The following is a 24224-nucleotide window of genomic DNA, read 5'->3' as shown; positions in this document are numbered from 1 at the left end:
AGTGTCGAGAACACCACACTGAGTTTCTTTTTCCCTTTGGGTCCCCAGGCACCCTTGAACCCCAGACCTGTCCCGCTCTGGCCGCCACCACTGCCGGCCCTCAGACCTGCTGTCGGCAGACATGAGAACACAGGGCTCATATCTTTTGATACACTAGAACATTCGATTCTCAAAAGACAGAAGAATATATTAATTAAAACATGTGGAAAACAAAAGGGAAATTGAGAGTGTAAGGACTTTCCTGAGTATCATAAGAACCTGGGAACCAGCACTGAGCTAAAAGAACGAGGTTCCGTCAGAGCAATTTCCAGGCCAAGAGGACATCTGTGGCCGCTCCGTGCTGGGTCGCTCCCAGAAAAGGAGTCCCTACGCGCGACACTACTTAGAGGCAGGAAGGAGGCTTCCTCTCATTCTTACCTCTTACCTCCTCCTCTTACCCTGGGGCCTCAAATCACCCGCTGGGCCCTTCCATAGCACCTGAGTCTCACCCAAGTTTCCAGAATTGCTCAAATTCGGCCAGAGCTTTGTAATCTTCGCCTGCTGGTTAGCAAGCCAGCATGTTTGGACTCGTCAGGACAGGTGTGGGATGGGACATGCTGCCGCCGAGGCCGGCTCGGGGCTGGGCTCCTAACATGTCTCTGCAGTGAACGGCTTCCAGAACTCGCATCCTGGCCCGCTGGGAGCCACTGCAGAAGCTCCCCCCACCTCAGCCCCAACAGCAACCCTCCCCCAGGGGACAGGGAGAGGCAAGGCAAACATCTCTTCTGGGTCAACCAATGGCAAACACACTTCCACAATTTGAACACTTCATTAAAAATAATAAAAAATAGACATCAGAAATTGGGACTTACCACCATCAGATACAGTTGCAGACTGAAAGAAAAGAGAGAGAGACATGAGTTAATGAAGCCTCATGACAAGTCGGGAAGCAGTAGGTCCGTCATGCGAGTGCGGGGGGCCCCAACTCCAGGCAAGGGCTCCGGAGGACACGCGGCACCTCTGTACGCCGAGTGCCGTGCTCCCACTTCCTGAGCGAACCCCGCCCAAGCCGGGCGGGCCAGGGACCCAGGGCTCTGTGCGAGTCATCACCACTTTCATGGGAAGAGAACAAATCCCAGCACGTTTGACACCATTAGAACACCTCAGGGAAGGCAGGCTCAGGAGCCCACGGCAGTGCAGGCAGCATGTGGGGTACATGGGGTACTGAGGACACAGGGCCCCTGCACACTGTACTCAGGCCCACCCTGTGCCAGGCTGCTCAATTGCCTCCACCTGTGTGGGGATCCAGGCCCCATCGCAGGGTGCTGGGGACAGGTGCAGGGGAGAGCCCCTCGGGGGTCAGCCCACAGCCCGCCTGCCAGTAGGGAGCCTGGACAGGGTGGGAGTGAAGCAGGGAAGGGCGGTTGCCTCAAAGGCACCAGGGCAAGAAGGAACAAGTTGTGCAAGAGGAGAACAGGCCAGCAGGCGGCAGGAGGCCACGAGGGAGGACCTGGGAGGACAGACAGAGGGACTAATAAAAGGCCCATCTGAGGAAGATGACTGCAAGACGCCGCACAGGCCGCGGGGCCAGTGGTGGGGGGGGGGGGGCGGCTAAGGAAGGAGAGGACCTGGGTGCACAGACACAGGAGGCTGGAAAGAGCCAACGAGAGAAGGACACAGGAGCCTGCAGGGATAGCTTGCCACCTCACTGGGCGTCCTGGCACCACAGCTCCCCAGGATGATGTGAGGACCGATCCCCAAGGGCACATGTGCTGAGATACGGGCTCTGGGGCCTCCCCAAGTTGCCCTCCGGCCATCACCATGCACACAACCAATCCTAGCAGCTACACATTTCCCGGTGGTGACCAAAGCCCCCCAGGGCTCAGTTGTGGCCACAGAATCCCTGGCACTCTGGCCTGGAGAAAGACCCATGTCCTTTCTGTGGAGGCAGGTGACACCAGAGTGCACGACATGAGGACGGTCTGCCCAAAGGCCCGGCTGACAGACCATTCCTAACACCAGGCCCCCCTAAACCTCGCCTCCCAGTCTACTTGGAAGATGGGGGACCCTCTCGCATTTGGAGCCCCTCACCTTGTGGGACTTAAACCTGCAAGGCTAGAGGCCTGACTAAGGGATGACCTTCTGCCCCAGGGAAAGGGCCTGTGCTCCAACAGGCCTGTACTCTGACAGTTTTGGGATCGGGGCTCCTCGTGATTTCAAACCATCCTGAGTCCAGGGGGCAGAACTGCTCTAAAACTGAACCCTGGCACTTTATCAAGCCGTTCCCAACAGCAAACACACACACTGGTGCGTGTCCAGTCTTCACACTTCCATCTTGCCAGACAGGCAGCCAAGTGTGGACCGCAGCCAGCCAGCACCAGGCCATCAGCCCTCAGCCACTGGGGGTCTAAACTTCCCTCCGGAAGCACAGGGTAGTCTCCTTCCCAGGCTGACGAGTGCCGTGTGGGAAGCTGTCCCTCCCGTCCTCACAGTAAATCACCCACAGTCACGTTATAAACTCAGTAGCATTAAAGGCACAGTATTCCCTGGAGATTATGCGAAGAAAATCCACAAGGCCACACACAGAATCAGAAATACTGTCAATAATAACATCTGAGAAATTAATCATGAAATGCAAACTTCACCAATCAGAAGGCCATGGTCAACATCGTGTCGCAATGATGGTGAAAACGACATTCTCAGATGTCAGCAGATGGAACAAATGCACTAAAAATCTCTCTACGCCCACCCCCAAAATGAACCAAAACCACGATCCAGGACAGAGGCGTGTCCCTGAAGCCGAAAGAGATGGGAAAAGGTGGGGGTGAAAGGGAGGTGCCGTGGAGGGGCAGCGGGGAAGCCACGTGGATGAGGCAGGAAGGGGCTGGGCCGGGGGTCAGGTGCAGAGCGTGAGCCACATGCCCCGGGGCTCTTGGACAAAGATGCCCAGCTCCCTAATCCTTCTGGGAGGAAAGCAGCCCATTGGAGGCCTGGCTGGAGTTCCAAAAGTGAGCCCGCCCAAACGTGAGCTCACAATTCAAACTGACCCCCCTACCCCACCGCCCCGGGACCCAAGAGAAAAGCCCACCAGGAGAAAAGAGCCAGCAGAAAGGACAAGAGACCCTTGGGCACTGGAAAGTTCTGATGGAGAATGCCCCTGAGCTCTGAACTCATCAGTGGAAGCTGGAACCTACACAAGAGGAGATGAGGGGGCCTCCAGGAAACACAGTCCTCCACGAGGTGTCTGACAGTGAAGGATGCTGAGATCAGATGCTGGGGAAAGGGGCGAGCCCGGGGGAGGCTGTGGAGGAGAGTCTGGGATCTGGAAGACAGCCCTGAGAATGGTCACTCTTGTGGCCAGTCAGAGACCAGAAGGGCCGGCAGCGAACAGGGGGAGGAGTGGCACAAGGCCCAGACACAGGCCAGAGGACTCTTTCAGGAAGGACAGCTGGGGCTGTCCTTTGCAGGGGCAAGAGCTCACCGACCACAGACCATCCCCAGGACGCCCCAAGCACGTCCTCCGGAAGAGGAGCCCCAGCATTCCGGGTGCCTCCGCTGTTCACCATGTTCCAAGGGGCACTCAAGATCTCTCAGCCACAGCCTCAAATGTGCCTTCCCTTCCCTTGCCCCAGTTTGGGAAGCTGAGCCCAAAGAGCACCTCCCAAACTTAAAATGCTAAGGAATGTTCGGGGCTCCTGGGGGGGGGCGCAGTCAGTTCAATTCCAACTTTGAGTTTCAGCTCAGGTCGTGATCTCCGGGTTGTAAGATCAAGCCTTGCATTGGGCTCCGTGCTCAGCTGGGAGTCTGCCGGAGATCCTCTCTCCCCCTCTGCCTCTGCCCTCCCCCCAAATCAATCAATCAATCTTTAAAGTGCCAAGGAAAGTTCTAGGCATCTGGAAAGTTGTGGGTTAATGGGCTCTTTGTGCTAAGGCTCTTCCCGGAAGGGCCAGTCAGGGCTCAGAGGTCACAGATGTCCCCCTGCAACCCCACATCTTCTCAAGCTCACATGAGGACTGCTCCTAGCACACCGACCACAGTGTGAGAGGGGTCATGAGGAGGCTAGACTTCTGGCCTCACTCGTGGCCACCACCTTCTGCTCTGGACCTACTGCCCTAGTGATGCTCATAGGCCAGCTGGAGTTCTAGGGAGACATGCTTCAGTATTACCCAGACACAGGGAGCCTGGGGAGCTCAGTCGGTTGAGTCACCTCTTGGCTTGGGTCATGATCTCGGGGTCCTGGGATTGAGGCCCGCATCAAGCTTCCTGCTCCCTGCCCCTCTCCCAAATAAATACATGAAATCTTTGGGGGGGGGGGAAATATATATATATATATATATATATATATATATATATATATATATATATTCCAGACAAAAAACCACTGTCCTCTACAAGTTCACATATTTTTGGAGAAACAGATGATGGCTTTTCCTAACTAGCTTACTTAATCTGCAAGTAACTAGTGTATAATTACTAGGAACCAGAACCTGATTCCTCTGTTTACTGTCCCATATTTACTGTCCTTTACAGGCGCACAGAGGCGGATGTCAGCTGATATCTGCTCAGCACCCCAGCTCCCTGGCCCCTGAGATGGACATGGGAGCAGGCTGAGCAGCACCGATCAGGGGCCGTTGCTCCAAGAGGAGGCCTGAAGAGATGATGTGGTCCCCCCCAACCAGCAGGGGCTGGCAGGGCAGGGCCGGGAGGCTCCCTGCGGGGAGCATGGGGTTGGGGGGTGCATAGTGGGCTGTACTGCAGCCAGTGTTTGGTGCTCAGCGAGGAGTGGGGAGGAGGCGCAGACAGACAACCTGACAACAACGGGGAGGTGGAAACGAGGGGGAACCCCCAAATCATTTGTTTGCCTCAGGATCGATGACATGCCTGATTCTGACCCAAGTTACCCTTTTAAAGCCTGGTCTGTAATTTTTTTTTAGCACAGCCCAGCTGATGGGAGGGCGTGGTCCAAAATGGCAAAGCTTCGGAACCGATACTTACCACAGAGCATCCCTCAGGGGGCAGGCCCGCTGCTCAGCATGACTTAAAGTCAGGCATTCCCAAGGTCTCAGCACAGGGAGACCACAGGACTACTACACACATCGTTACAAATTACAACTTAATGCCCCTGATGTTTATGTTGATGTCCAGGACAATCTGGATCATAACTCGTTTTCATCAGTCTATACTGGTGGGCTCTTTCTGTAGTCCGTATGTGCAAGTTACACTTACTAAAGCCGCAGAACTGCAAAAACAAGCCGCCAGTGACAAAGGTCCCAGTAAGTGATCATCTCCCTCTGCTTACCATAACGAAACAGCTCGAGAGTGTTCTAGAACATATGCTTGCAGGACTGGAATTTACACTGACATAACATATTTGTTTGAAAGAAACTTACAAAGTATGGTAGATACGCAATTTAAGTTCAAACCATCTCCATTCCTCAGGTCAGCCTCTTAAACTGGACAGTTCAGTGGTAATCCGACTTGTTCCCAGCAGGAACCCTGGACAAATTCTGTGGATATTTTACTTTGAATTAACAGTGTGAAAGTTTCCAATCATTAATATGAAGGAAAGTATATGAGAAGCTAGCATTTCTCAAGGCTGGACCTGTCTGTAACACTAGACAAGGGCATGGATTAAGCTAGATCATCACCAAATTACTTGGCATATAGTCGTATATAATACCAATTTTCAATTTTGAGACACTGACAGAATTTCCTACCTTGGACATACAAAGTATTAATCAGCCCCATCTGAGTCCTAAATAAAAGACCAAAGGCTGGACGTTGCCCAAATGTATCAAACGTTCTGAATACAAAAAGAATAGAAATAACACAAATGATGAAAAAGCCTTAATACATGTTTACGTGACTTTTTAAAAACTTCATCATTGGGGCACTGGGGGGCTCAGTCGGTTAAGCATCTGTCTTTGTCTCCAGTCATGATCCCAGGGTCCTGGGATAGAGCCCTGGGTTGAGCTCCCTGCTCTGCGGGGAGCCTGCTTCTCCCTCTGCCTGCAGCTCCCCTTGCTTGTGTGCTCTCTCCTTCTGTCTCCCTCTCTCTCAAATAAATAAAATCGTAAAAAAAAAAAACAAACCCACACTTGATTGTTTACGTTTTAGATGATTCCTCATTGGACTGAATGCGGAAGAGAGTGGGCCCGTGTAGGGCCTGTTGTGGGGGCTGTAACCTGACTTGGGCTCCGCGGGCCCAGGGGACTTCACGCCCAACCATGACCCCCAAAGGAGTTACAAAATCAATTCAAAGGCCATGAGCCACATTTGTCAACCATGAAGTAAGATGAATAGAAAAACGTGCAAGGAAAATACCAAGTACTTTCCGGGATCCGTGCTGTGTGTGTCACGTGTGCAAGGTCCTGACATAACCACTGTCTCCTCCTGCCGAGTATAGTTCCAGGACTCTGAGGACCCAGCCCTTCCCGTGCCCTCACCCCCATTCCCCACTCCCCCCTGCGGTCTCACCTGGCTGGTCCACCCACCTGGCTGTGCCTTCTCAGGGAAGCCTTACTTGCCAGGCCCCTGAGGTGGGCCCACCACAGCCTTGATGTCTGCCCTTGCTGGTCAGCTCCCAGGTCTCTCAGTGGCGGGGCACAGGAGTGACCCCCTATAGACCTCCCAGAGGCCGTCCCCACACTGGGCTGCCAGTGATCTATCCCAGCCCCGGCTCTCTCCATGTTCATGCACGTGAGTCACAAGCACATGCACACTCCACACAACCACTTTCCAGCAGGCCCAGCTAAAGAGACACCTGGAGGGAAGGCTCCCGTGGAGGCAGGGAAGGGGCATATATTTCTAAGGTCCAAACTAGGATGTGCACAATAAAGGATTTCCGTGAGGGAGGACATGGGGCAAATGACACAGGATGAAGGCACTCTGGGTGTGTCCAGTGCCGCGTGATGTGGGCCAGGGGGGACCCATCAGAGCACAGCACACCACACTGGGTGCAGCCCGAGGGGGAGAGGGGACGGGGCAATAGAGGGCCTTGGGTCAGATGTGGGCAGAGCCCAAGCTCAGAATCGAACCCGGGCTTCTCTCCCTAAAGCACGCGTGCGTGTCTGCACCTGCCTCCCAAAGACCTCTTCATCCTTCAGTAAAATCAGAAGAGACCCAAGCAGCCCAAACCTACGATGGATGACAGCATTTCCCCAAGAACGTAAGAGTGAGTGTTCCTGGCACACCCTCAGGGAAGCCTGAGATGACACACTTTGCAAACATCCTGGTGAGTGGCACACGGGCTCCACACTAATGCGAGGAACTTGGTGTGTACATCCGACTTCACCCCCAAATCCTCTGACCTTGACATAAAGACTGCCAATCCCATTTCCTTACCAGCTGGCCCAACTCAAGAAGGACACGAGGTGGGAAGCGGCAGAAGGTCTGGAATGACACCCACAACTTCACATCCCAGTAAGACAGCAGTGAGCGCTGGGACGTCCCTTCCTGGGATGCTCCACTGAGTCTCGCTCTGAGACAGACCCTGTCGCGGAGGAGCTCCTGCAGGAATGGGACATGCAGGGACATGCAGGGGGCCGGAATCCAAGCTCCACTCTTGTATGAAGTGCAAGCCCAACCCCAGGGATACACTTTCTCATAAAGGCCAAGACGTGTCAGTGGTTTGCTTCCCCTCGTCAATGCCTCTGCACACGTGTGTGCAAGGAAAGGGGGGGCGCGCTGCAACAAAGCCGTCTCCCCAGCCCCCAGACCGGGCAGCCCCGCGCACAGGTGCTTCTGCTGGGTGTCTGGAGATGAATCCAAAAATGTCAGATCTCTGCTGCCTGGGCAAGTCAGGCGCCATGGGAGAGAGCACAGCACAGAGCAGGGCACACGAAGGCATCCCCATGGGGTGTCGCGGGAGACTGGCTAATGCAGGGCGGAGTGGAGTGAGCAGTGCCCAGGGCTGCAGGCAAGAGAGCAAGGTGGGGACGAGGAAGGAAGAACACAGGGACAGATTTGGAGGGCTGAATCCATGAGCCTGTGGACACGGAGGGCTTGAGGGAAGGCCTGACTGAGGGGTAGGGGAGACCGAGGGAGAAGCCCAAGTCCGACTTGGCCACTATTTCCCACCCACTCCGGCACATCCAGAGGGAGCTGGGAATGGATATGGACTGGAGTCAGGAGTCCCCAGGATAGAAGCAGGCTGAGAAGGGCAGCCTCAAAGTGATAGCACCTGGAGGAGAGAAGCCAGGGAGGGGGCCTGAGGGAACGGGGGGCCCCCAGGAAAGCTGCTCCAATGCCAGGGCACCCAGACATCCTGCGGTTTTAGGAAATCTGGCCTTTCTTTCCTGGGGGGATGACAAACACTGACAGCCAAGTCATTCGGGGGTGGAGGGCAAGTGAAAGGATGAAAAGATGAAAGGGTGAAAGCACAGTGCGCCAGACGCCCCTTGGGGAGTCAGGGAGAAAGAAGCCCCCATGCCGGTCGCACCACAGGACTGGGGGAGCAGAAGACAGGACCGACTTGAGCAAATACCATGGAGGGAGAGCGGCCAGAGCCAGGGGGCCTGCTTCTCACTAAAGGAAAGGGGCAGATGTGCAGACGGAAACTGAAATCTTTCACAAACAGACTGGGGGGTCTTCTTATACAGACAGCCAGGAGCAGAGCCTCCAACAGGGAGAGCAGAATGTGTCTGCAAGCAGTGCATTCTGTGGGATGAGCATGGCCGCCCCCAGCAGACCCGAGGCCCCTCCCCCAGCGGGTTTAGGGCCAAAAGCGATCTGGGGCCAAGTACGCAGACTGACGGACCGCCAGCCGCGCAGGGCCAGCCCACTGGACACAGGCCCACAACCCTCCACCCCAGCTCTGCTCGGCGCTGGAGCAGTACCGGGAGTGGGACAGGCCGATAGGGGAGATGAGCAGTGCAGAGAAGTCCATTCATCTGAGCTAAAAAAAATAAAAAGAGAAACTCAGCCGAATGCAAAAGAATTCTGTGCAGCCCACCCTGCTCCTCCCAGAGGTTCGGAACCAGCCGGGCAGGAGGCGCGTTGGCCTACAGAAGGGCACGCCTGACATATTCGCTCCCAACCCATGGCCAGCTGGGCTGCTAGGCAGCCCACACGGCCTGCCCCCAGGGACACCTAACCCGGCTCTCAGCTTCCCCATCCCCCCGGCCCCCAAGGGCCTGTGACTGGAGCTGGACCGTGTGGCCGGCTCTGCCTTCTTCCCCACCCAGCCTGCGCCTCCCCAGAGGACAAGCTGGGCTGGGCCTCTGCCAGCAGGGTCTGCCGTTTACGGGGTGCTGGCCTGGTGGGCACCCAAGCAGGATGGTGGGAGGCGGGGTAGGGGCCGTGCACCCCCAGGCCTGGCCCCCCACCAAGTGCCACAGCAGCCGCAGGTCGAGAGGTACATACAGGACGCTTGCTGCCGCTTTCTTCTTGTGACAATCACAGTCCTTTCAGGCTGTGGGTTTGGTGTCCCCCCCCCCACCCCCACAGCACCTCGGCCCCTCTGGGCTGACACCGTCCCATGTGGCTGGAGGGCCACGACTGCTTTGTTTGGACAAAGGGGTGCATATGCGTGTTTCCAGTCTACTTCCGCTCAACTTCACATCTTAAAAGATGGAGAAACTGTGGTCTGTTCATCAGGCCAGTGAGAGCCTCTCGCTGTTTCTGGCGCGGCAGCCACGGCTCTCCTTTGTGCTCCCCAGGACAACTGTGGGAAAGGAAAGCATCCCTACCAAGACAGAAAGGCTCTCCAGCTTCAGATAAAAGACGCTTGCAAGACACGCAGTCTTGCTGAACAGCGTCCGCTGAGCACACACACACACGCACCACAGACGGCCACCTAGCCAACTGGGGCCCCCCCCCACTTCCCCACCACCAAGCCAAGGCTCCGAGGGAGAAGCACTTGGCTCCCGATGGCAGAGCCGGCAAGGTGTGGACCCAGCCTTCCCACATGGGCCCCCAATCTTACTCCCCCTTGCACCATGTGTCCGCGGGGTTAGCCCCCCATGAGGACCATCTTTCTGCCCGCTTTCCCACGCCCCACCCCACCCCCTGCAGCACCTACCACTCACCCCATGACCTTCTGGTACCACCTGGACCCCAGAGGGGAGTGAGCTGCTCATGGACAGCCACTTACTAATAAAACGCTGCCACCAGATCTGCACACCCCCATGCCAACAACCTATTTGCGAATTCGAGCATTTGCAAAAAATTCAGAAGGGATCCAAATCTTTTATACAGTCAAGCGCAAACAGATTTTTAGTGACCTTTTTTTGTTGACTCAGAATAAAAACCCACATCTTCTAAAACTTGCCTTTATATACCACTGAACTAAAAATGCAGCCCACACTTATGTACAAATAACTAGCTGGCTAATTGGTCCACGAAGGACACGATATATCCAAAATTCACTCTTCTGTCCAGGACGAGGAGTGGGGCAAACCGGAACGTGAGGCAGCCAGAGGCGGGTACACCCACGCCCGTAAACATCAAAGGCGCCTCTCCACCCTCTAGAGTAAGCGTTAGTAGTCCCTGGGTTTTGCAAACTACATCCTGAATATTTTTAAAATACATTAAAATCTGCACACCCTGTGTCAGGATCATTCGTGACCTCTCCATCTAATCTATTCCTATTTTCCATGTAAAGGGAAGGGGGCAGTTCCTTCCCCCTGCACCTCACACCCAAACCTGTCCCTTCTAACTGGAAACCAGAGGTTCCAGTTCAACACCAGGAAAATACCAAGATGAAACCACTCTCAGAAAAGAACAGATTTAATATCGGTATCCTGTCATTCGTGACACTCTCCCGTAAATAATTTCTTTTTACCTTTATGGAAACATAACACAGCTGCGAGAGGAAAATAAACATTCTTTTTAAAATCTCAAACCTTTTTTAAAGACGTTTCATAGTAAGTTCAACTTCATATAAAAGCTCGGAGAATGATCCCTATGCCGGGAATCCTCCGTGTGTGTGTACAGAGCAGCATCAACTTGTAACGTTTTACAATATTAGATATAAAACAGTGATTTAAAGACTATGAGAGATTTTTGTCATCCCGTTGAAATTTAACACTTCAACACAATGAGCTCACTCATCTTTCAAATCTATTCACATTACGACGGTTAAGGACGAAAAAGGCACAGATGCTCTCTGGAGGGCTGACCCACGAGGCAAGCCGCTGCTGGGAGCCAGGGAGGCTGGGCTGGTGCCCCCCCAACCAGCTGCTGCCGACCCTCCCTCCCGGCCCAGTCTTGCTCCGGGGGCTCCGCGATGCAGGCATCAGTAGGGTTTTCAAAGCCAACACCTAAAATCCCCCATTCACTGAACGGTTTAAAATCAAAGCAGTCACGGAGCTGCCAAGCTTCCTTATAGAAAATCTGTTCAATGACAAGAGACAGCTGGAAGATCTTACCTGCTGCTCATTTAGCAAGTGCGCTTCCTTTGACAGCCCTTTCCCCAAATTCATCTTAAGACGGGAACACCTCCGCCCCACACCGGTCGAGCCGATCTACCCTACACCGGTCCCTGCGGCAGCGTGCCCGTGCACGTCAGGGAAGTTTAAAGACATTTCAGCTGAAGTTCCATTCTGCTCCCTCCGTAACCCATGGCAACAGGACACTGCAGGAAGCTGTGGTTTGCCCGGGATTCAGACTCTATCTCAATTGTCTCATGTACCAAAAAAAAAAAAGCCGTTTACATAAGTCACGCTGTGAGATCATTTTTCAAGTATTTCCTCTACCGAATCGGAAGACTAGAACTTCAGTTGATGGGGTAACACTCCGTCGGCACAGCAGCTGCACAGAATTGGTTTCTCTAGCGGCGTGGCGCAGTTCACAGCCTTAATCACAGCTGCTGACGAGTCTATTAAAAGCCTCCATATGCACGAGTCTCTGTGATGCCAACCTGCGCATTCGGCCGGGTTCCTACAACTCGTCTCACGCGTCTGTGTCCTACGATCTGCCTCGTCTGCCTTCCACAGGCTGCAAGTGAAGGAACCACGGCAGATCCCAGTGGACAGAGGACGAAGAAATGGGAAACTGAGTCTAGAACCTAGGTGTCATAGTAAAACGGCCTGTTGACTTGCTGGAGACCCAGGGGCAGACCGCTCTTCCCAAAGGGCTTCTTTGCACCACGTGGTACGTGTCAGGGTCCCATCTTCATGGGCTCCAGGGCTCAGCACCCCCTCCCCCACCATGGAGGATTAGGAGGCTGCAGACGTCAGGGAGCATCCTGCCCCAGACTGCAAAAGGCAATGCCCACAGGCTCAAGGGGCTGGGAGAGTGGCCCTTGGGTTAGGAGTCGGGCCCTCAGCTGACCGCCCTGACCACGCCAACTTTTGCTTTTCTGTGGGAGAAACACGAGCATTCCCAGAGTAAGCACTCAGCGAGGGGAGTCCGCGAAACAGAGCATGGGATCTGCCTGAGAGGTGAAAATCTTACAAAACACAGGCATGAGCTCACGCTGCCTCAGACTGCTTTTCTCAAGAGATCCACCTGCAACCAAAGTATGAACTGACATCAAGGCAAGAGCGAGGAAGGGGCAGAAGCCATCATGACCATCCACACCGCCACTCCTGAGTGCAGGAAACGCTGGGAGGGGGCCAAGCAAGAAGAGGGCCAGGAGGGGGAGCACCGCCCAGGGCTGTGGGACAGGCTGGGGGATGGGAGAAGGCTGCACAGAGGGCTAGGACCCGCTGGGAGAGGTGGGAGAGAGCGGTGAGAGAGGATGGGAGCAGCAGCCTACAGCACGCCCACCCCCCCCACCCAGAGGTGGGCAGGGATGCACCAGGCAGCCCCGCCTCCCTCCTGCCCCCTGCGCTCCAGGTAGGCTGGGGCATAATGAAACAAGCCTCAGCCCAGAGAGCTCCTTCCAGCCCTCCGGGGTGTCCGGGCTTCTGTGGATGATCCGCCAGGCCTAGAGCCACCGCCCTTGCTAGGGCCTCAACTTTAAGTTCCATGCCCCCCCCCCATTTTCCAGGATTCGTCTTTCTCCAACAGGACAGTTGGCAGTATGAAGGAAAGTGGGGGCCGCCACTTACAGACAGGCTCCCCGGAGCACACGAACAAGTCCCCTTTTCGGGGAATAAACCAAGTCTGGCAGAGGAAGCACACAAGCCCAGCTCCTACCCCCGGGGAGGCGGCGAGAGAGGGAAGCGGCGCGCAGGGTGCTGTGTGGTACTGACCACAGACTGGCAAGGCTGAGACAGGATCTGGCCAGGCCCAGCAGGCAAACGAACAGGACACACGTCACCCTCCCTTCCCCAATCCTGACACTCCTCCCCTCCAACTTCACCCTCCAACACGCATGCACACACCTTCCGAGGACACACTCTGGCAGTTTTCTTGGGTGGTGACTCTGTGACACTAGTTATTTTCCCTCCCTATATGCGACACGCCTGTACTAATTTGTAGGTTTGGGGAGGGGACAGTGGGCCTCCAGCCCTGAAGGCCTGCCAGACCCTGGAGGACCACCAGGGACCAGGGACAGAACCAGACTGCATGGTAGGTACCCAAGGGACCTCTGGCTGGGACCCTGAGAAAACCCGGCCCCCAGGCGCTGGGCTGTCCACACTACCACCCAGGACCCAAGCTTGTTTTTATTTTAATCACTTCAGACAGAAATGCCCACATCCCAGCAGAGGAAGTGCAAGTTCATCTCGTCTGTGTGGTCTGTCACGTGTGGCCCGAACAGCAGCCTGCCCCTACCCAGCTCCACATGCGGGATCTCTCAGAATCCCTGTGTCCCCTGGGGGCTTTCTGTGTCTCCCCTCCGGCTGTCCACCTGCCATTCTCTGCTGACTGCAGGGCAAGGAGAGGGAAGGGATGGGGCAAGAATCTGGCGACAGACCCCCTCAGCTGGATGGCAGCCTCAGCTCCCAGAGCCTGGCTCACCTGCAGAGGAGGGAGGGACTCCCAGGCCATCCACATGTCCCAGAGTCCCAGCACCTGCTGAGGGCAAGTGTCCAGGACACCAGACACACTCACTGTCCCACCCTCCCTATTCGGATGGGTATGCCGGCTCAGGGCCAGGTAAGGACTGAACTCAGACCTGGGCCCACAAAGACCAGCGCCTAATAAAACCAGGTGTGGGTCTGGGTGCAAGCAAAGTCTGGCAGGGGTGGCAGGGTGTCGTGGTAGGCACTGCAGGGCACAGAGCTGCACAGAGGGGGAGCGGGGAGAGTGCCGGCTTGGCTGGGGGTCCTTGCCTCCCCTCCCCCCAGACCCAGGCAGGTCAGGCTTGCCTGACCAGTGAGCTACCTAGCAGCTAAGCTAGGGGCCTTCAATGGGGAGCTACGCCAGACAACAGGAAGCAGGTACCAAGCACCTAGGGCTGCAAAACAGGGCTGGAGAGAGCCCAGAGGCCCTTTCTTTGTTCCCTCCTCCCCACACCCGCCCAGGGCTCAGTCCAGAGCTGGGAAGCGTAAGCACCTGGGAGTGGCAGCAGAGGCCCTGTGGGGACAGGGTCAGAGCAGCTCTGGGAGCAAGTCAGGGGAGGGTCTTTGGGCCAGAGCACACAGATGAGAGGGGAGCAGACGACATTCCAGCGGGAACACAGGCACGCTGGGCAGACAGGACACTCTGCAGCCACCTAGGAAATCCTGCTGAGAGCCCCTCCTGTATTCTGGCAGGAGCCCTCCCAGTAGCCTCCCACCTCCCCAGGCGCCTCTCATGGGTTCCTGCTCCCTGCCCCATGCCAGTCTGGGGAGGAGGAGGAGTACCTTCCCCTTAATGCCCTGGACCTGTAAGGACTACCCAGGTCTTCTGGAAAACACACACTCTACTCAAGGTTCCAGCGTGGCAGAGGGAGATGAATCTGAGGAGCAGCCCCTCAAGTGCAGGCATACCCCACCCCCAGGTCTGGACAGGTTGGAAGGAAATGCGTGACCTCAGCGCCCTCTGCTGTCCAGCCCCCAAACTGCTAGTCCCTGCAGACCACACCTGGGCGGTCTCCCCTGCAAACTTCCTCTGGGCACAGCGCTCTAGATCCCCATGCATAGGGAGGACCCAGTGGGGGCGCAGAACCAGAGAGAGCCAGAAGGAGCAATGGGGAGCTCCCCATGGGATGCTGGTTAGAGCCAGAGACGTTCAAGGGGCAGCAGGACCTGTGGGCTGGGCACTCCCCAGAGGGCCCTGTGGAAAGGGAGCAGAACGGCCAGGTCCTCTCCCCCTCCCAGGGCCAAAGCCAGCTCAGCGATGTGGCTTTAACTGGAGGGCAGCAAGCTTGCTCTGAGGAGGGCCAGAAAGCAAACACTTCCAGGTCTGTGGGCCATAGTCATACCAGCTGGGCCTCTATGACAACAGCACAGCCTATGAATGGAGAGACCGTGTGCCAATAAAGCTTTATTCGAAAGACAAGCCTCTGGCCTGACTCTGGCCCTTGCCACCACCTCTCTGCCCAGCCCCAGATCCCCTGGCTCTCTGGGCTCTCCCAGCGGCTTCTCTCCCACCCTACCTGTTCTCCAGTCTGGTGGGTGGTGGTGGCCCCTGGTCATTTAAAAACTTCACAGCTTCCGTTGAGCCTCCGGACGCCCCAGGAGCTCCTAAAGGCAGGGAACGCCTCTGGTGAGCTTGAGCAGTGGCTTCCAGCTGCCGCGGGCAAGGTTTGCGTCCTGTCCCTCCCTGTCCCTCCTGCTTTGCCCCTGCTCTGCCCGAGGACCTTCCACACACAGCTGCATGGACCCAGGCCTTGGACACACAGCCCCGAGTTTCTCCACATTCAACACAAACATCACTGTCTCCCTCGGCTCCCTGTTGTCCACTTACTCTAAAGCCTCCCTTATACTTAGCAACTCTGGTCACAAACCTATTCCGGTTCCCCCCTGCCACCTCTCAACCACAAACATACCATGGCCTGCCATGCCTCCTTCCAGGATGTCCCCAGCACCAGAGGCCTCCCACTGTGTCCCCAGGTCCAGGGACCTTTGTGCAACCTAGTGACACTCGACCCCCTCTCTGGGCCCTGGCCAAGCGCGGGCACCCCCCAGCTCAGTCCAAGAGCCTTCCTGCCACAACTGTGCCACATCAGAGGCACCGAAGGTCCCAGGGCCACCTTCTCCCCATTCCCTTTTGCCCGGGGGGCTCACGGGCCATTTCCAACCCCCACCCGTGACAGCTGTCACTCCCCCTTTCCAACAGTGTGTGCTGACCCCACACACATACCAGTCACGCACGCAGTCTCACACATGCTGCACCATGGAGGACTTCCTGGCACGTTGGTCCAAACAGCTAAGGCAAGAAGCCCCCACTGGCCTGCACTCGTGAATCCCCACCCCTACTCCCCACTGCACCTGCTCCCCGCTCTGCGCAGGGACCACCGGGGACCAGTCCAGCTGCGCACACAGTGAACTGCTTCTTTCTCCCCATGGCCAGCAGCCTACCACGGCGACACTGGGGACACTGGGCGGAGGACCTCTAGAGACTTGGGCCTCCTGTGCTGGTCTCGGGGCATGGCTCCCTCATAAGCCTGTGTGTTCAGTTCAGCACCCCAGCCCCTGGGGCCCCTCTTCTGGGCTCTCGGCACCTTTGGACCCTCTCACAAACATCAAGACCATGGCTCATGCCCCAATCTCTGCCTGACTAAACACCTACGGGGCAGAGATGCCCCGCGGTCCACGCTGGGCCCACAGGGCTGGTCACATTCTTCCTGACCGGTCTCTCGGGTCACTCCCTCCCAGGTGACCATCTGCCAAGGTCATGACCAAAATGGGCACCTTTTGAAAACACGCAAGATCTCACCTCTGACATGTCTACAGCAACTGTCTCCTCCCCTGACCCCCCTCCCCAAGGCCCTTCCCCAGTTCCCACCATCTGTCAGCAGCTTGTCTCCTGCTGAGGGCAGGCCCCTCCATCCCCCCCACTCCATACATCCTGTCCCCTCTGTCCCATCTTCTTCCTCCCTTGGGCTCACCTGCAGAACCCCAGCCGGGGACCACTGCCCACCCCAGCAGTCAGCAGGGCTGTAAGGCTCAGGCCAAGCATGTTTTCTGGAAGCTGGACTACAAACCCAGAAAGAAGCCCCCAATGAGAACATGCGGTTCAAAGATACATCACGAAGGGCCACCCATGTAGCCCCGCCCAGGCCATAAGGAAAGGCCATGTGCCAGCCCAACACACCCAACACAGAGTCATGGGCCGCAGATCAGTCTGGCCTCTCTACTCATGTACAGAAATAGAATCCTTGGTGTCTGCCTTCTTTCTGGGATATTCACCAGCACTCCCAGGGCAGCCACGGGGCATCCGAGACATGAAGACATCACAGCTTTCCCATCCTTCCCATGGCCAGGGGGACAGGCAGGCTGCTTCTGCTCCGGCACCCCTTTCTTTCTTTTTCCCACATGCATGTCTCCTTATTCCAGCACCACCGACTGAAAAGAGCACACTCGGTCCTGCTCTGCACATGTATGCCTGCGCTGGGTAGTCTATTTCTGGGCATGCTCTTCTAGTCCACTGTCTGTCTTTCCCTCCATATACCAACACTTACACAGTCCTGAACTGCTCTCACTTCGTAATGAGTTTTGGCAGCAAACAGCGGAAGTCCTCCTACCTACTCTTCTTCAAGAATATCCTGGCTACTCTTGGCCCTTTGCATTTCTATGCCAAGTTTAAAATCATCTTCTTAAGTTTGACAAAACACCTGTTGGGATTTTGATTAAAATTGCATTAAATCTATATGCTATTTTCTAAGTGTACCCACAGTTGACTATAGTATATGGACAGAATATCTAGCACTGGGATTTTGATTAAAATTGCATTAAATCTATATGCTATTTTCTAAGTGTACCCACAGTTGACTATAGTATATGGACAGAATATCTAGCATTTTGCCAAGCATTCATTAATTTTAATAATGATTCCATTGATTCTTTTAGATTTTTGATGTCCTAATCATATGATGTGAAAATAAGAACATTTTCATCTTTCCTTTGTGGTTTTAAAATTTTTACTGTTTTTACTTTCTTCATATGCTAAGACTGGCGATAAACATTTGAACAGAACAGTAAGAGCATATATCTTCCTCTTGCTCGGGACCTCAGGGGAAAAATTTACATATGCTGCTTTTTGGGGTTTTTATATCATTGTCAGATTAAGGAAGTTCTCTTTAAATCCTGTTTTGTTGGGCACCTGGGTGGCTCAGTGGGTTAAGCCGCTGCCTTCGGCTCAGGTCATGATCTCAGGGTCCTGGGATCGAGTCCCGCGTCGGGCTCTCTGCTCAGCAGGGAGCCTGCTTCCCTCTCTCTCTCTCTCTGCCTGCCTCTCCGACTACTTGTGATTTCTCTCTGTCAAATAAATAAATAAAATCTTTAAAAAAAAAAAATCCTGTTTTGTTAAGTTTTGTTTTGTTTTCTTTGGTTTTGTTTTTACCACGAATGGATACTGGCTTTTCCCAAATGCTTTTCCTGCTTCTGCTGCAATGATAAACAATTCTACTTTCCTCTGTTAATGTGGTCCATTATACTGATTTTCAGGTGTGGAAAAAAATCACGTCCCTGGAATGAACGTAACCTGCTGGGCTGTGCTTCTGTCAAGGGCGTGGCGTCCTTCCACCTCTGCTAACCACTGGACAGCCCCGCCCCCACCCCGCCCCTCTCCTCTTGGGTCCTCATCAGCTTTGGGGGCCAAGGTTTTGGAGGCCTCGTCCAACGAATTGGGAAGGAAGCCCACCTTCAGGGATTCCCTTGCTGGTTCAGTCTGTTCATTCTCTGTTTCATTAATTCCTTCTGCCTCCCTCCCTGCCCAGCCTCCAGTTCCTCTGGGTGGGTCTCACTGCTCTCTCTCTCTCTAGCCTCAAGACGACCTTCCACGTTCTGTCCCCTCTGGTGCCTGCACCATAGCACCATGAGCACCCACTCCAGGCACCGGGGCAGCTGTGCACCACGGTTCAGATGCACACATTTCAGCATCATCGCTTGACTCCGCAGTGATTCTCCTTTCAACTACGGAGCTCATGGTGGAACACGTACTCACGGGTGTGCGAGCACCGCCTTCTTGTCGCAGGAGTCCAGCCGGCCTGCTATGGCAGTGGACAGACCCTGTAAAGAGTCCTCCACAGCTGCCGAGACTCACTTTATGGTCCAGCACGTAGCCAACATTCCTACACGCTCCACGAGGGAGTGGGGAGAACGTGCCCATCAGGGGCAGTCCCGCGTGGGGTCCCGAAGGCCAAGCTAGGAGTCTTGCTATTGGGATCCCCTCTCTTCCAGACCTTTTCCTGCTCAATCCACCAGTCACAGAGCAGGAAGTGTTAAAAATCTCCTGCTACATCCGTAAGTCCACTTCTCCTGCTTCTCTCTCTTTTAGCTTCAGATACGTTGAGACCAAGCTACTGAATGCATGAATCTGAATGAACCAGATTTAGACTGTAACCTTTTGGGCACCTTGGGGGGCTCAGATAGTTGAGTGTCTGCATTCGGCTTGGGTCATGATCTCTGGGTCCTGGGATCGAGCCCCATGTCAGGCTCCCATCTCACTGGGAAGTCTGCTTCTGCCTCTCCCCCTGCTTGGACGCATGCCCCGCCCCCCTCAAATGAATGAGTGAAGTCTTTAAAAAAAAAAAAAAAAAACAGAATGTAACTTCTTACTGCTCTTATTGTTGTGAAAGCTCCCTTTTTACCTTTAGGAAGGCTTCTTGCCTAAAAGCCAACTCTGACAACAGAGCTATGCTACTGTTCTTCCTTTTTTCTAGATTTTATTTATTTGAGGGAGGGAGGAGGGGCAGAGGCAGAGGGAAAAGTAGACCCCCGTTGAGGAGGGAACCCAATGCGGGACTCGGTCTCAGGACCCCAGGATCCTGATGTGAGCCGAAGGCAGATACCTGACCAACTACGTCCCCAGATGCCCTGCCATGTTCTTCTGATTGGCATGGCACGGTGACTCCTTTCCCATTCTTCTGTTCACTTTCTGTACCCTCCAGTTTGACACGCATCTTTAGTAAGAGTATAATCAGATTTTTCATGCAGGCTGACCATTTTTTCTTTTGCCTTTTTTTTTTTTTTTTGACCATTTTTCTTTTTAATTGGAATACTGAATTCATTTAAAATCGCTATCCTGGGCACCTCGTTTTATTCAGTCACCATTCATTTGATTGACCCACCATGTTATATGGCCCTCCTCACTCCTCCTCACTGGCCCCCAGCTTAAGTAGCTCTCTGTCTGACTCTACCTCCAGGGAACCTGACCCCAGGTGCTGGTGTCCCAGGGGCCTCAGGGAGTGGACTATAGATCAGACTCATGCCGAGGGGCCAGGCTGGTGGTGGTCAAGGGGATGTAGAGGCCTCTATCAGGAGCAACATGGAGAGAATGTTCTAAGACACCCAGGATGATTAAGCACCAAATGAAGGTTGATGTGAAAGCCAGTGCCTCTGGGGAGGGGACCAGACAAGGGAGTGAAGGCCAAGAATCTGGGGACAGTCCTAGAGGATGCCTAGGACACCTGCTGAAGAGGAACAAAGGGAAGGACGGACAGACAATGTGCTCCAGGAGTTGCCCTCGGAAAGAGGCTAACCAGTGACAAGGGTTCATGAAAGTTACATGTAGCGTCTACATTTTCAAATCCTCAGACAGGAAAAAAAATAGCAAAGATTTGATCTTATGTCTCTAAGGTACCAGTTTAACAAAAGTGAGAGGTCCCAGATGTGGCAAAAAGACCACAGCATGCAGCTCGGCATGGCCTGGAAAATGCTATTGATCCCACACCTCAGTCTCCCCACCTGTACCACAGAGACCATGTCAAGCTCCTTGTGGAGCTGGTCTGAAGGTCAGAGAGAAAAGATACAAGCGGCCGGCATGCCCTTGATCAAGAGCACAGGGACATCTGGGTGGCTCAGTTGGTTAAGCAGCTGCCTTCGGCTCAGGTCATGATCCCAGCATCCTGGGATCGAGTCCCACATTGGGCTCCTTGTTCCGCAGGGAGCCTGCTTCTCCCTGACTCTGCCTTCCACTCTGTCTGCCTGTGCTCACTCTCGCTCTGCACTCTCTCTCTGACAATAAATAAATAAAATCTTTAGAAAAAAAAAAAAGGAGCACAGACCACGGCACCCATGCAGGTGGCATGGCGTGAGAAGCCCCAGCACTTCCTCGTGGGCGAGGAGATATGAGCAAAAAGCATGCGGCTGCGGAGGCCGGGACCACATCAGGGACATGGAGGTCAGAGCACAGGCTGCCACCACGAGCCTGGCTGACGCGACCTCGTCACCTCACGGAGGCTCAGACCCCCTCCACGCCCCTTCCAGAAACATGCAGAGAAGACACCTGGCAAGCCGCCTAACCTGAGAAGGTAGGCTCCATCGAGAACCCCCCTTCCAGTGGCAGCAGCACTGCTCTGGGGGTCCCAGCCAGCAGGCCCGGCCTCGCCCGAGCACAAGTGTGGCATGCGCCTCTGCTTCTTCCACGAGAGCGTGGGTGCTGAGCATTACTAACCAGAACCGCCCCCTACTCACCACGAGACCACCGGCGAGAGACCCCACCACCAGCCCAGCTCCAGCTTCCAGGCCCACGCTCCGACTCTGACACCCCACCCCCACCCACATCCAGCCCAGAAAACAAGATACTTTCAACGGCCCCTTCCAGCTCGAACAGTCAATGATTGCAGTTTTGCATGAAAACACAAATTACCCTGCTATTTTAAGCAAGAAACAACCAAAGTTGGTTTGTTTCAGTTTATTGTTATTCAGGCTGTAAGAAATTACCTTATGTAGTTAGTTTTTAAAACAGAACCAAACAGATATTTGCACAACTGTGTTCGCAGCAGGGTTCTCCACGGCAGACAAAAGGCGGAAGGAACCTAGGCGTCCGCTGTCAGATGGAAAGATGGACACAACGTGGCTTACCCATACAATGGACGAAATGGACGTTCTGACATGTGCTACACTGTGGATGAACTTGGACAACACTGTGCCCGGTGAGATAAGCCAGATCCTGTCTGATTGCCCTTATACGAGGGACCTGGGGTCATCAAAACCAGAGACAAAAAGTGTGGCAGTGGGCACTGGGGAATGGAGGCAGGGGATGAGGAATCTGTGCCCCATGGGGACAGTTTCCGTGTTGCAAGAGGAAGAGTGCTGGGGACGGAGGGTGGGGAATGGCCGCACAACAACATGGCTGTGCGTACCACCACAGAGCTGGGCACTAACAGCAGGAACTTTGTGCTGCAACAGTTTACTGTAATTAAATATATGTGTAACAAATGACACCATAAACAAAGGTGGAAATAAGCCATAAAGATTTTTTCAAAACATTTATTTGACAAAGGACCCATATTCAGATTAATATATAAAGAAATACTATAAAATCTTTTTTAAAAACAGAAAAAGAATATGAATACGCCGCTAATTTCGAACAGTGCCAGAGAGCCCACAGTGGGCCACTCAGCCTAGCTCGTCATCAGCAAAATGCAGAGTAAACCAAGGTGCCCTTCCACTGGAATGGAAAATTCAAGTCTGACGGCACCAGGTGCCAGAGAGGAGGGGTGACTAGAGCCTGCGTGGGAGTGGCCATGGCCAATGGCATCTAGCCACCTATCACCCAGCCCTCCATGGCCAAGCCCCCCACACAACCTCCACACGGGCTCAAGGAGCCCTCGCGAGAGCGTGTACCCAGGCTCCACACAGAGGAGAGGGTTTCCTGCTTCCCACTGGCTGTCCACGGGCAGCAGATTGGGGGGACCCCAGCACACTGACAGCAAGATACTGTGTTTCAACCAGCACACCAGACCGAGGCCATGAGGGTCGGCCTGGAAAGTGCCAGGCAGCGTGTGCAAGGGGGCAGGGTAAGACTCCGTGTCAAGTACTAGAACACACACTGATCCCCGGGAGGATCGGGTGCTGCCAAGGAAGGATTCGGGGGAGAAGGGAGGGTTATCAGGCAGGGCACAGGGTTGTCGGGGTGGTGAAACCTGCATGTGACATTACACGCCTGTCCACAGCCGGCAAATGCACGGCCCAGAGAGTGGCTGCTCATACATACTGCGAGCCTAACAAGGACGCCTCCACACTGGCCTGTCTGTGTCCCATGGCCTACACCCATGCGAGCCAGGAGCGCGGGGGCTCTGTGTCTTCCGCTGCACCCTTCTGTGGACCTACAACTGCTCTCAAAGTCAAGACCACTCACTTTTGTAAGGACTCTGGATAAAAGCAAGCAACTCGATCTGTGAATCAACACCTGATCTTTGAAGAAGGAGCCATGAGAGGCCCTTCCCCAGGATCCCCATGAGGGGTGAGATCAGCTCGCATCTGTAAGGCCTTTACAGCCCCGCTGGCCACACGGAAGACAGCGTGAAGCCCCCCATGTGCTCTGCAGACACTTGAGGGGCCAGAAAAGGCCCAGACATGCGGTCAAAGCCTGCCTACCCACAGATCAGGTACCAGGGGAGAGGGAGGGAAGGGGAGAAGGATCGGGGTAGGATTCAGAAAGATTCAGATGTATCTGCACGACTGATGTTCACTTCAACATAAAAAGTCTGATGAAGGAAAGAGAAAAACTGAAATCACATACCTCAAGGTCATCAAGAGAGCGCGTGATACTAAATCTCTTGGATCTTCCAAACGATCTCCGGGCAGAGGTGCGTTGAGAAGTCTGAGTGAGTCCGATGGCCCGCCCAAATTTTGAGCCCTAAACACAAAGAAAAAGCAAATCACATTATCTTCCTGGAAAGAGATGCTGAGCTCCGCCAGGTGCGCTACCCTGGAGAGAAGAGGGCGCCAGGGAGCAGAGGAGGGCAAGACTGGCACGTTGCCCGGGGTCAATGTCATGCTCTGCAAGTGTCACCACAATAAAAATCCAAAGTTGAAAACAAAAGTCACCCCAGGACGTCCACATATTTGCCCCACCACTGAAGCGCTGCAGCCTGAGGACAACCCCAGCCTCACACCCCATTACCGCCCCATAAGCACACGCAGGGGTCCCACCCCCCCCAGCCTCCAGAGGCTGCTGCCAAGAGCAAATGAAAAAAACATGAGGATATTTGGGGAAAAATAAACTGTGTGGGGAGAGAAACAACTATTAATGTAGAGATTATGCTTTTACATCATTTTATAGGCATTTTTGGAAACTAAGGACTCCTTAGACATTCAGCTGGTGTCTGAAGACCAAACCGATTCAGGTGCATGAAATCACAGGCCATTAAAACATCTTGTTCTTTCTCTGGGAAATGACCAGAATTAATTCCCTGTCATTATGCTGGACACTTCCCCAAATGCGATTTGGGTCCAACAAATAAGGCAGCACATTTTAAATATAAAAAGCATCACAGCTGAAAATCTCTGATTTCCTGGGTACTTGAAATCCCAAGTGAC

At 54.4% G+C, this 24224-nt stretch overlaps 1 protein-coding gene across 6 annotated transcripts in view; it reads right to left on the bottom strand.

Annotated features, from left to right (window-relative positions):
* Positions 1 to 24224, bottom strand: part of RGS12 (regulator of G protein signaling 12) — a 105252-nt gene that overhangs the window by 46299 nt on the left and 34729 nt on the right. For 5 of the 6 annotated variants that reach the window (XM_032333683.1, XM_032333684.1, XM_032333681.1 and 2 more), the window contains exons 3-4: positions 23425 to 23541; positions 852 to 873 (exon numbers count right to left, since the gene is read on the bottom strand). In XM_032333683.1, coding sequence (XP_032189574.1) covers positions 852 to 873; positions 23425 to 23541 — 139 coding nt within the window. Of the gene's footprint in view, positions 1 to 851; positions 874 to 11348; positions 11606 to 23424; positions 23542 to 24224 lie in introns of those variants that run through there. The other variant, XM_032333686.1, reaches the window with a different exon arrangement.

Source organism: Mustela erminea, chromosome 2 (genome assembly GCF_009829155.1).
Source record: "Mustela erminea isolate mMusErm1 chromosome 2, mMusErm1.Pri, whole genome shotgun sequence".
Taxonomy (NCBI): domain Eukaryota; kingdom Metazoa; phylum Chordata; class Mammalia; order Carnivora; family Mustelidae; genus Mustela; species Mustela erminea.
Note: the sequence above shows the minus strand (reverse complement) of the source record. Positions and strands in the feature narration are given on the sequence as shown.